The 12,785-nt window shown below is 32.4% G+C and overlaps 1 protein-coding gene across 1 annotated transcript; it reads left to right on the forward strand.

The window, feature by feature from the left end:
- Positions 1-2,643: 2,643 nt before the first annotated feature.
- Positions 2,644-8,482, forward strand: LOC126723840 (50S ribosomal protein L1, chloroplastic). Its single transcript, XM_050427761.1, has 7 exons — positions 2,644-3,144; positions 4,375-4,554; positions 4,668-4,722; positions 5,430-5,557; positions 6,689-6,772; positions 7,879-8,004; positions 8,100-8,482. Exons 1-7 carry the CDS (start codon positions 2,752-2,754, stop codon positions 8,235-8,237), a joined length of 1,104 nt encoding a protein of 367 aa, XP_050283718.1. The 5' UTR covers positions 2,644-2,751; the 3' UTR covers positions 8,238-8,482.
- Positions 8,483-12,785: the final 4,303 nt, after the last annotated feature.

The raw sequence follows: 12,785 nt of genomic DNA on the forward strand, positions 1-12,785 counted from the left end.
GCAAAATATTAAGAATCTAATATTAATGAACTATGAAATTAAAAAAAAAAAAAAAAAAAGTAATCACATATACTCAATAAAAATTATCACACAACAAAGATCACCACACATTCTATCTTATTAAAAATTATTAAAAAAAGATCATAAGTAGTATTAAATTAAGGTAAGAATTTTAATATGTGGCTAATTACATTTACTTTTTTAAAAATTTGATTAATTATTTATATTTTTATAATAAAAATTGTGTTTAATTTTAAATATTTCCATGCGTTTGCATGAGTTATATATTAGTAATAATAAAAGTGTTGTAATCACCGCATATCTTTGGTGTGATGGTCACTCCACAAGTATAAATACTTATAGAGTGTAAGGAGGTAAGGACCGGGGTTCAAGTCTCTAAGAGAGAGGTTCTATCTTGTATAAAAAAAAAATTTTAATAATTTGACTAATTATTTATATTTTTATAATAAAAGTTGTGTTTAATTTTAAATGCATCCATGCGTTTGCATGAGTTACATGCTTGTGTGTGTGTGTGTGTGTGTGTGTGTAAGCAAAGTTTAGAAAAAGTTCAATTAAAATTTAAAATTAGAATCCAATTTTGCATCATGTGCCCACTTAAGTTTTTTAATCTTTGTGCCAAGTAAGTTAATGAGTGCAAAATATTAAGAATCTAATATTAATGAACTATGAAATTAAAAAAATAATAATAATAATAATCACATATACTCAATAAAAATTATCACACAACAAAGATCACCACACATTCTATCTTATTAAAAATTATTAAAAAAAGATCATAAGTAGTATTAAATCGAGGTAAGAATTTTAATATGTGGCTAATTACATTTACTTTTTTTAAAAATTGATTAATTATTTATATTTTTATAATAAAAATTGTGTTTAATTTTAAATATTTCCATGTGTTTGCATGAGTTATATATTAGTAATAATAAGAGTGTTGTAATCACCGCATATCTTTGGTGTGATGGTCACTCCACAAGTATAAATACTTATAGAGTGTAGGAAGGTAAGGACCGGGGTTCAAGTCTCTAAGAAAGAGGTTCTATCTTGTATAAAAAAAAATTAATAATAATAATAAGAGTGTTGTACTTGGCGAGACAAATATTAAAATGATTTTTAAAAGATAATCAATTTTATGGTTTGTAGGACTATGCCAACTGTTTGAAATCTTATTAAAAATAACACATTTTAAAAACACATAAATGTAAACTAGAGATTAGATATTTCATATACAATCTTATCATTTTGTATAATTTTTGGCGAAATTTTATAGGGGCATACTTTATTACAACTTATTTCTTTAATTTAACATAAACTCTAAATTTATTTACAAATTTCTTTTTAATATAATACTTCAGGTTTCCATATATTAAAACAAAACAAAGCAAAATAAAATTTAATTATTCTAATATTTGAACCCCTATTGAGCATAGACAAAATTATTGGAATAACCTTTTATATTTTCAGATTTAGTGCTTAATAAACAATCTTATTATTACACGTAAATATTATTAAAACTGATTAAGTTTGAATAATTTATTACAATTTACAAAATATTCTTTAATTGTATTCTATATTCATAAAAATTAAACTCAAAATACCAAAAAGAATCAAACTAAAATAAAAATAATAAAATAAACTTACATGTAAGTTATACGGTGAGTTGGGTTGGGTGAAATGGGTTGAACAAATCATCTAATAGAACTTAATCCAATTCGAGATTCAAAATAAAATTTCCAGTCAACCAAAATTTACGAACCCATAAAAATTAACCCAACATATTAGGATGGATTCATTTCCTGGTATTAGTGGGTTGGACAAAGACCAATCTTTATTTTTTCATTCAAAAATTTTTTTAAGTAATTATTTTTCACAAAATCAAACACGCTATAAGAGAATTAATTATTATGTTTGGTCTAGTCATATATCCTTTTTTTTTATTAGTTATTTAATTATTATTTGTTATATACTTTAAATAATTAATAAAAAAATATTGACGATTGTCCATTCATAAAATTTCCCAATAAATTATTTCCCATAAAACAAACCCACAAAAAATATTAATTTTTAATTTAACTTAACCAATTTTATCCTTTAAAAAATTATGAGTAAATTTCACAAACATATCTGAGGTTTGAGTTAATACTAAAAAAGTCCAAAAAATATTTAAAAATTCATCAATTTAGTCCTTTAACCCTAACCCTATTAACCCTCCGTTACTCATCTTTCTTACTCATCAATGGAAGCCCACATCAAAAAATACCCAAAGAAACTCTGGATTGCACCCACCCCAAGTTGGGATTGTTCTTCTGTGGCCATCCATTTGCTGTGGGTTTGGCTGGGGTTTTTGAATTTGTTGTGGCCGTTGTGGTCTGTGGTTGCTTGTTCTAGATTTGTAGATGGGTTTTGCTGATGCCATTGTTATTATTTTGCTGGGTTTGTGGGTTTAGCCACCGGGTTTGTTTTACTGAGAATGTAACGGGCGTTACAAGCCGTTTGAGGATAAGGACTGATTGGTACTATTTCTCCAAACGGTCTAGAATCCACAAAGGAAAAGCTCTGCTACACACGCTGACACTACACAAGTGAACACCTCTTATCTTTCTCTCTCTCTCCATTTTTTTTTATATGGATAGATAGATAAGCACAGGCTTCTTTCATTCCCAGAACACAACAAACAGAACAGAGAGAGAGAGAGAGAGACAGAGAGCTCTCCAAAACCAAAACACCATGGCTACTACGTGTTCTACTGCGCCCTCATCTCTGATGCTAACACATGTTGCCTCATCAGTACACCCACAAGACCTCACTCCTTCCCTTCTCTCCTTCAAGCCCAAATCACTCTGCACCGCTTTTTGTGTCCACCCTCTGGTGTTGAGGCCTAGAGAGAGACGAACAAGTAGGTGGGTCAATGTGAATTTGAACAAGGAAGGTAAAACTGGTGGATTTTACCATCGTGTTGTGGTTGCTGCTGCTGCTGTGGCTGCAGAGGTGGCAGAGGTGGCTGAGGATGTGGAGGGGAAAGAAGGAGTGGAAGGGGTTGATGGGTCTTCTGCTGTTGGTACTGTTACTGTCACAAAGCCAAAGAAAGGGAAGGCTGCATTGCTTTTGAAGAGAGACAGGGTATGTGTAACAAAATAAAGTTGTGAGCTATTTGTGGTTTTGTTGGGTTTTGTGTGTGTGTGTGTGTGTGTGTGTGTTTTGATTGGTGGGTTTTGCTTGGTTTAGGTTTTTGTTACTGCAATGGGATTTTAATTTCAGAAATTATTGCCTCTTTATACAGACAGAGTATGCCTTATGTTTTATCTTTTTATTTTTGGAGAAGTGTTAGGTCTAATGATTTTGTTGTTGTTGTCATGAATTATGTGTTATTTGGTATTTTGATTGATGGGCTTTGCTTGATTAGACTCTGGCTTAACTTTTCTGAATAGAGGCATAGTTTTTTTATATTTTTTGTTACCATGTTGTTTGCTAGCTGATTTAGTTTTTAAAGTTATGAATTGATTGAGTGATTAGGGGGTGTATGAACGTCCTGAGGAAATTGGTGCTTATGTACAATAATCACTTGCAATTATGATATGTTGAAACATGGCAGCCATTAGTAGGATTTGTCATCAAAACGTGGCCATGATTGATGTGTGTTCCTATCAACCATCATTGTTGCCTATGAAATATGAAGAGAGACGAGGTTCCATAAGCTCATCCACTTCCCTTCTTATTCTTCATTTCATTTGTTTCCCATAAATTGTGTCTGTATTGAGTGATTTCATTGTTGAGTTTTTTTGTGTGGTTATATTAACTATTATTTAGCTTTTCAATTTAAATAGGTTTCCAGAGTTAAATGTTCAATTCATATATATTATACTTTCATGAGTCATATTACTCAATTTTGACAGTGATACTCTCGTTTGGGTTTTTTTAACTAATTTTTCCCTGCATAATATATATATATATATATATATATATTTGCACCTTCTGGTAAGTAAGTTTTGGTCCGACGGGGAAGGGAGATTGGAACTATTTTCCTCCACTTCATGAAGTGTGGTCCTCAATTGATTGTGTTTTCCCTTTGGAGTTTTTTCCCTGCTTCCTTTCAATCTACTTTGCTCATATAAGTTGTTACATTGTAAATTACGCTTCATTAGATCCAGCTTTGGTCTTAAATTCTAGTTGTTTTCTCTCTTTTTGGATTAGAAAACTCCACTTGCAAGGAAATCCCCTGATTGTTTCTACTAATACATAGTTTGATTGACGTGATCATATTTGTTGTTAGATGTAGTCTCCCAATGTCATATGCCTTTCCTACTTACCAGATTTTCCAAGAACTTAAACTTGTTTTGTTGTTAATGTCAGAGGAGGTCTAAGAGATTCTTGGAAATTCAAAAATTAAGGGAAAACAAAAAAGAATATGACCTGAAGACAGCAATATCTTTGCTAAAACAAATGGCCAGTACAAAGTTCGTGGAATCAGTTGAAGCTCATTTTCGCCTAAACATTGATCCAAAATATAATGACCAACAGCTGAGGGCAACTGTGAGTTTTCTGGCCTTATGTTGATTATGGGAAAGTAGGTTACTGGTCACATTAACTTGTGTTTTGGCACTTCATTTTCTCCTTTTCTTTCTTCTTTTTAAACTTTATTTTAGGTAAGCCTGCCCAAGGGAACTGGACAAACTGTTAAAGTTGCTGTACTTACTCAAGGTTGTTACTTTTCTCAATTTCCATTCTTATACCTATTTCTGCTGTATTGATGTTAAGTAGTTTATCGTTGTGATTTTCTCATTAGTACAATCTTTTTCTGATAAGTGAAAAAAAGGTTTTCCTGTTGTGGGGATATGTGTGAAAGGAAATGAATTGATTTGGGCACCACTAAGATAAACTTAGAGTTTTTGGGTTGCTAACTTTTGAAGTATTGAACATAGTAGTAGTGGACAATTACCTTGCAAAAAATTTCTGTCTTCGTGGCTGTCAACAGGTCATATCATGCCTCATATTGTGATTTACATTTTTCAAAGTCTACCAACTTAGGTTCTTCTCTCTCTCTCTCTCTCTCTTTTATTTTTTTGTGGAAAATTCTTGTTTCCTATACTTTTTACCATTCAGTTTTTCTTTCTTATCTATACATATCTTTTTTCTTCTAGGAGACAAATAGTGTGTTACTAGTCATTGGGAAATTAGTTTATAGAAAGAGATATTGGTTTAAGTCTGTTGAATATAATGAGAGAATTCGTTACTGGACAAGTAGCATGTTGAGAGAAATTCCTAATAGAGTTTTTTCCCTTTTAATAAACTAATAAAACTTTAGATTGTGCCAATTCTTGTTGCGGTATGGCTATTGATACCTATTGTTGTTGCTATTTCCTTTTTGTGTTATCTGGCTCTTCTTAAAGTACACTTAATATCTACAGGTGAGAAGTTCGATGAAGCAAAAAATGCGGGAGCTGATTTGGTTGGGGGAGAGGACCTGATAGAACAAATAAAAGGAGGATTTATGGAATTTGACAAATTAATTGCTTCTCCGGATATGATGCCTAAGGTGTAGCTCTGATTACATTGTTCTAGTTAGTTATGTTAACTGCTGTTTTACATTTGAAATATTCAGAAAACAAAATTTTCTTAATAATTTCGTTTTCAAAGTAATTAAGAGGAAATTTGTTTATCTTATTTAAATGAAAATCAGTAAATAGCCTGGTAATAATTTCACTTGTAAGTATTTATGGGGATTAGATGAGCATCATGATCCTTTTGATATGTGTATGCTTCTGTAACTTTTTGTAATTTAAGTTTTGTAACTCCCCCTAACTCTCTAACCTCTCTATGAGCCCCACCTTCCTCCCCCCCCCCCCCCCCCCCCAGGGCTTCTTTTGGTGGGTTCCTGTTACATTATACTGTCTCTTTTTCCAAAACTTTGCTATCGCAATTGTTAAAAAAGTCATATTCAATGCACAAAGCTCCCACATGTGCGGGGTTTGGGAAAGTTGAGTTGTAGACAGTCTTACCCCCATTTTTTTGGAAGATGCTTATTCCCGAACTTAAACTCTCAACCTAGCACTTTTGTTGGAAGGCACTTGCTATTGCATGAGGACTTGACCTCTTTTGCTATCACAGTTGTAACACCAATTTTTTTAATTACCTATTCTACAATAAAATGGGAATTCTATGGTTTTCTTCTCCAATACTAAATTGCCCCTGGCACATTACCACGTAGCAACTTTATAATTTCTTGTCCGGTGGTTATGGCATCCTTTGTGATGCCTCATGTCTGTGGTTCGAACCCCACTTCCTTATCCCCCACTATCTACCTATCTCAAAAATTTCTTGTCCTGTTCTTTTTTTGGTAAGTGTCTTGTTGTTAAGGCTAGGTAATGAATGCTTGTTAGGGTGGTAGATTATATGGTCATAGTAAGTACTAAGGTGTGCATTACTAATTATTAGCAATATAAAAAAAGAAAAAAAAATGTTAAACACCACCACCACCACCTTTCCCTTTTCTCTTTCTTTAGTTCAGTCAACTAGGTTCTTGCTTAATTCTTTATGATGATTGAATCTGAATTCTTTGTGAATTTGTTTTGGTATTATGTATGCATTTAATTTGAAATTCCTATTCTGGCTAGAGAACATAATGACACAGCAGATTTCACTTACATTGCCTTGCTGTTTATATCAGGTTGCAAGCCTAGGAAAGATTCTGGGACCCCGAGGGCTGATGCCAAATCCGAAAGCCGGTACTGTTACACCTAATATACCTCAGGTATGGTCTAAATATTTTTGCTTTCATTTTCTTTTGGGAAATTATAACCAGAGTCCTTGTTTGGTTGCTATTTACAAGAGGGTGCTCCTAATATTGGTTTTAGATAGATAGACAACATCGCTCTTTCCATCTAGTGACCTTATATGGCTAGCCATGATGATTAAAATTTGAAACCTCAATTTAGTAAATTAATCAGGTGGACTTTTGTGAGTGCTAGACCTTATATATATATATATATATATATATATATAAATTTAAAGAAATCCTTTTGATCATGCTTAATGAGCATAACTAATATTCCAAAAGAAAATAATTGAAGGGTGCAAATGTGCTGTTATGGATGATGATATTGATGGTCCGTGATGAAAGTTGTTGGTTGATCATGTCAATTTTGGTAGTTGTGGATGTGAGGCTGATGATAAAGGATTTGAATGGAGGCCATGGTTGATTGAAGATGGTTAAGTTTTCCAACTAAATGCTTGGTGCTAATAAAAATGGCTAACGTTCTGTGTTTTTGTTTATGAATTCCCAATGGCAAAAGGGTGCCCCTTTTGCCCCTTTTGAGTTTAAATGGTTCCCCAAATATGGGATGGTATTATCCCTGTATTCCAAAGTGCTTTTGCTATCATAAACCAAGCGACTATTTCTACTTACTGAACTTGCAACCAACATATGTTGAAAGTATAGAAACTTAGATAGGGAATTGAAATGTAATTTTCACATTTCTGTTTGCATTTGCATTTATTTTTTGATTTCGGACCTTTAACTGGTATTTAACAATTTTCTATAATGTCCTCATTAATGTATGTTTACATGCATATGGATGCAAGTCTCTGACAAAGTGAGAATAATGGAAAGGAAATTAGAATCATCTGCAATTTGCAAGACATAATAAAGTATGTGCGTGAATGGCATGATAAGAACAATGTATTTGTGCCAAAATGGAGAGTAAAAAGAAAAAAACAACCAAGTTGATCAAAATCTTTGACATTACAAATATTTTCTTGCTTGTGAAAAAGCAGCATCGCAAATGATATGGGTTGTTTTTTAGCTTACAATTATAAATTTAACTAAATGAAGGTAGTTCATTCTATTATCTATTTCAGGCTATATCAGAATTCAAGCAGGGGAAAGTTGAATACAGAGCAGACAAAACTGGGATTGTTCACTTACCTTTTGGAAAAGCTGACTTTCCTGAAGAAGACCTTACTGTTAACTTGCTTGCTGCAGTAGTATGTTCTTCCTCTTCTTCCCTGTACTCCATTGGTGTATGAAATGCATTTACTTATCATACACATCTCATTTATTTGTTTCCCTTATCTGACAGAAATCAGTAGAATCCAACAAGCCATCAGGTGCGAAAGGTGTATACTGGAAAAGTGCACATATTTGCTCATCAATGGGGCCTTCTATTCGGTTAAATATAAGGGAGATGCTTGATTATAAGCCTCCATCAATGGTTTAAAGAACACTATACTTTGTAAATGTTGTCTTCATTATTTAATCAGCCCCCTAGGTGACTGTCAGATCTTACCAATGTTTAGTAAAGTTGGTAGGAGAGTAACTAATATGAAAAGAGGGAGACTGATGGCTCGGAACTGTCACATTAATGTTCTCACACAATAGTCTTCTTCTACACTGACCTGGAAAGCCCTTGTATGGTCGTTGTGATCAATATTATCAAATTTACTGTCTTATTTTGTTTTGCAATCTGGAATTTTTATCAGCGTCGAACATCTACGAAAATTGTGTTTCTTATTTGGGGACTTCGGCATAGATTAGGAAGAACTTCAACCCAGAACAGCACAATTCACATGTTCTTCATGCTCTTAATTATCGCTCGGTTATGTTCCCTTCTCTTGCCAATCGGTGCCCACTGTGTTTGATTCAAAGAATCAAAGGACTTACTAGCTCAAGCTTCACATATTCTGAGTTTGAATGAAAGGATTGGTTAGCTATAGCTAAAGTATCCCAACATTACCTTGTCCAACATCAGAGTCAAACTTGGATTGGGTTGAATGTAGCTTGCCCAAGTCGCATCTTAAGGGAAGTGATATAATTTCTAGTATCATTGATTTGTTTTCTATAGCATTTGATCTTCTATTAGTTGAAGTTGTGATTTTACTGTGAAATGGGTAGTCGTACTCCTTTCAAGACTCCCACTAATTGGTGGTATATATAAGACTTGCCCACAAAAAAGGAAGGTGTACCCCACATGCTTGTGGAGCGCGCACACTATGTGAGGGGGAAGAATATGTATCTCCAATGCATGAGATAGATAATTATTGAGTTTGTGGACTAGCTGAGGAAAGTGAATGAATGGTAACTTGCTTTTGCGTTTAAAATAAAGAAGCATAATATAGGACACTTGTTGCACTCTGGAGAAAGAAAGTTATCATAATAAAATGTGTTAAATTGTTGATTTACATGTACATAAAATTGCATTTAACAGAATAATGCACATTATTCCAAACAATTTTTTTGAGCATGACATTCCCAATAGTCATTTTTCCCTCTTTCTTCTCAATATTCCCAAATGCATTTCACAAATCCAAAAAAAGCCAGTTTTTTCTTCTTCTTTTTTGGCGGGTTCCATATCCAAAACTCCACAGCTTTTCTCCATTCTTTTCTACAATCCTTTCAACAAATAATTTAAGTTCATTCAGTCTTTGTTTCTCACTAGTTTTAATAAGTGTTAGTCCTAATCTCTTCTTAAAATAATAAGACTTTTAAAATAATAAGATAATTTTCTAACAAAGTATAGTCAATACAATATTTAAATTTTCTAATTTAAACTATCTACATTTGTTATTTGAAAGTGTTTTAAATTTTGCAGGTTTTTTTTTCAAGGAAACATAATGTATTTTACAATAAATTAATTTATAAAGCGATTATTTTGTAAATAATGTTAATGTGGGGGATGAAATTTGTTTCTAGTATTTTTTATAAATGATTCATATTCTATATGTCTTGTATGACTTAAAGAGAAAGCAGATATAAGTAAATTTATCACTTATATAAGAAAACAAATACAAGACTTTAATAATACAGAAAAATGTAATTTTATCAAGAACCTACCAACATTAGGTTGAGATTGTAACATAATTATTAATGAAGCAACTCCTCTTTTTACAAAATCCTCTCCTCCCAAAGTATCACCAAAGTAGACTAAATGGACTAAACGGACTAAAGTGGACCAAAATAGACTACAGTAGACCAAAATGGACTAAGTTGACCAAATGTTATACTGATGTGACTCAACATGCGCGTAGTAATAATAAATAATACATTTTAGTTATTATATAAATAGAATAAATTTGTGGCAGGTTTCATTAGTCATTAACTCATGGATTTTCCCCCCTTTAAACCCTCTTTTTCCATCTCCATTAGTGGAATTTTACTCTAAAAATGTATAGAAAGTAATCCAAAAAGAAAAATAATTAAATTCTAAAAAGACTGGAGCTAAGAGCCTTAAAACTTAACTATTTGGCATTTTTTGGTGTTTTCAATGGAGACATTCAGGATTCAAATCCCTCAACTTTCCAACTATCGATTTATAAATAAAAAGATGAAAATGGTAAGTAAAAAGATAAAAAACAAAAAGGGGAAAAAAAAACATAATGGATGATCATTGTGTAAATAAAGACTATAACAAAAGGAATTGTTAATAGAAAATTGTAGAACATTTTGTTAAAAATTTCTTTTGGAGGGATTAAGCTATTTATTTTTGTTTTCTCTTGAGAGGAAACTGCCAATTTTTTTTCTAATCTTATTGGAGAGTAACTCAAATTGTTTTTTTTTGGGGGGGGCGGTAGGGGGGCATGGATCTCCATTGTTAATTCGAGACGGAATCTTATACACCAGACGCATACGAAACTTTCACGTTAATTTTACTGTTAATAGTTTTCACAAAAAATGTGTATTTCTCATTTGTTTTTGGTGGTTTTATGACCAAGCTGTGAAATACCAAAAAATGTTATCACAAAAGAATCACGTTGTTGAGTTTTTTTTTTTTTTTAATTAATTTTTAGATTTGTTGAAACTTTGATTGGTGGAGTACATTGTGAGACTTTTATTGTGTTTTTCTCACCAAAAAAAAGACTTCCAAGATATCTTTTTGCTAATGGATTTTTTGAAAGCACAGCTTTTGATCTCTCTCTCTCCACGACCTTTATATTTCATATAAATCACTGTTATCTTGAAGAAGAAGAAAAAGAAGAGAACTCATCTAAATCATTCTTAACCTTTGACATAAAACATCCATAACCATAACCATAGAGTTAAATTTATTTTAACACCAATATTTTCAGTACATGTCCCATAATCAACATGGGTATGCACAAAAGCACTTCTTAGGAACGTAAGGTGAAGTGCTTGTATCACACAATCCGTCACCCTTGTATTTCTTTTTACAGTCCTTCCGGCATCGGTCGTCACCCTGACAAGGCCAAGTTATGTCGCAATGGTTGGCACCCTCAACCTTGAATTGTTTTGCTTCTGTCATGAGAACCATTTCCTCACCTACAAAGTCACAAATAAACATTGAATTTATCATAAAGCAGCTCGATTAAGTTATGGCTTTGGTTTTTCACTACCAAAAAAAAAAAAAAAAAAAAAAAAAAAAAAACCCTAATATAGCATATTAGTAATAATTTAAAAAAAAATTAATATGACAGATATGCACTTGATTGATTTTATCAATATTAAGATTTCTTTTTTTTTTCTCTCTTTTGGGTGTGTGAGAATGGGGAGAAATGTAGGGCTTGGAATCATTTAAAAAGGGGAAATAAATCATAAAAGTTTAAATTTTAAAGTATTTACCACAGCTAATCACTAGGAGAAGAAGAACATAGCAAAAGGTAGAGAGTTTTGCCATCTCTGAGTTGAGGTACGAGGATTATGCAATTCCATACTCTTTTATAGGGCATTTGGGAACCGTACAATCCTTATTTCCACCAAGAAAACCATAATTCATGTTATGATGCAATTGTGAAGCAATAGTCCTTTCATTTATTGTTATTAATTATGAATTTATAGTCTATCCTTATATTATAATGAAAAATTAATCACAAAGTAACTGTCCTTCCTTATATTAGTTAGGTAATAATCTATTAATTAATGTAGGGCTTTACTTCCAAAAAAAAAAATAAATGAGCAATACTAGGGACACACCCCAACTCACACCCAAATTCACACCCGGTTTAGGTTTTAGCTCCTAACTGGATTTTAACACTTTCACATGAATCACATAAGTAAGGTGTAGATTTGGGTGTGGATTGGAGTGTATCCCCTAGCATTACTCTAAATAAAAAATTTTAAAAAGCCAAAAATACATGAGTGGTATTGATCCCTTAAAGGTCAAAATGAGTGGTATTGATCCTTATTAATTGTTTAATCTGCCCCTTAAGTGACTCTATCGTATGTTGCCAATGTATAGTAAAATGGTAGGAGAGTAACTAATATGAAAAGAGAGAGACTATGATGGTTTTGCCTTGGTTGAAAAATTTTCACATAAAAAAAAAGGTGTATCCCACATGGTTGCGGAGCACACACACTATGAGAGGGGAAGAATGTATATCTCCAATGTATGAGATAGTTTTTGGGTCTTTTTTTGGAGGGGGTAGTTTAGAGGGGGACTTCACAAGATATATGCGTCACCCCTTTATGTGCATACTCAATGGAGAATTATTATTAATTTTTAAATTAACGGAATGTTTAGCACTCTTCGAATACCTGACTATTCTGTAGGTGTGCATAATTTGTAGGACTTTATTTATGTGCAGGCTCACTCATAAATTCAGGTTGTTTGTGTCTTAGCTGTGGAAGGTTAATGAATAGTAACTTGTTTTTGCATTTAAATTAAAGAAGCATATGATAGGACACCCGTTGCACCGCGGAGAAAGAAATTTATCATACTGACTAGAGCGTATAAAATGTGTTAAATTGTTGATTTACATGTACATAACATAGCATTTAACAAAATAATGCACATTATTCTAAAGAATTTTTGAGC

Source organism: Quercus robur, chromosome 4 (genome assembly GCF_932294415.1).
Source record: "Quercus robur chromosome 4, dhQueRobu3.1, whole genome shotgun sequence".
Lineage (NCBI taxonomy): Eukaryota > Viridiplantae > Streptophyta > Magnoliopsida > Fagales > Fagaceae > Quercus > Quercus robur.

What these genes read in the sequence shown, in the direction of transcription:
- LOC126723840 (XM_050427761.1), top strand. Translation starts at nt 2,752, where the DNA reads ATGGCTACTACGTGTTCTACTGCGCCCTCATCTCTGATGCTAACACAT. An exon ending in ACCAACAGCTGAGGGCAACT is followed by an intron (nt 4,555 to 4,667) that starts GTGAGTTTTCTG and finishes ACTTTATTTTAG; the next exon opens with GTAAGCCTGCCCAAGGGAAC. An exon ending in CTCCGGATATGATGCCTAAG is followed by an intron (nt 5,558 to 6,688) that starts GTGTAGCTCTGA and finishes TGTTTATATCAG; the next exon opens with GTTGCAAGCCTAGGAAAGAT.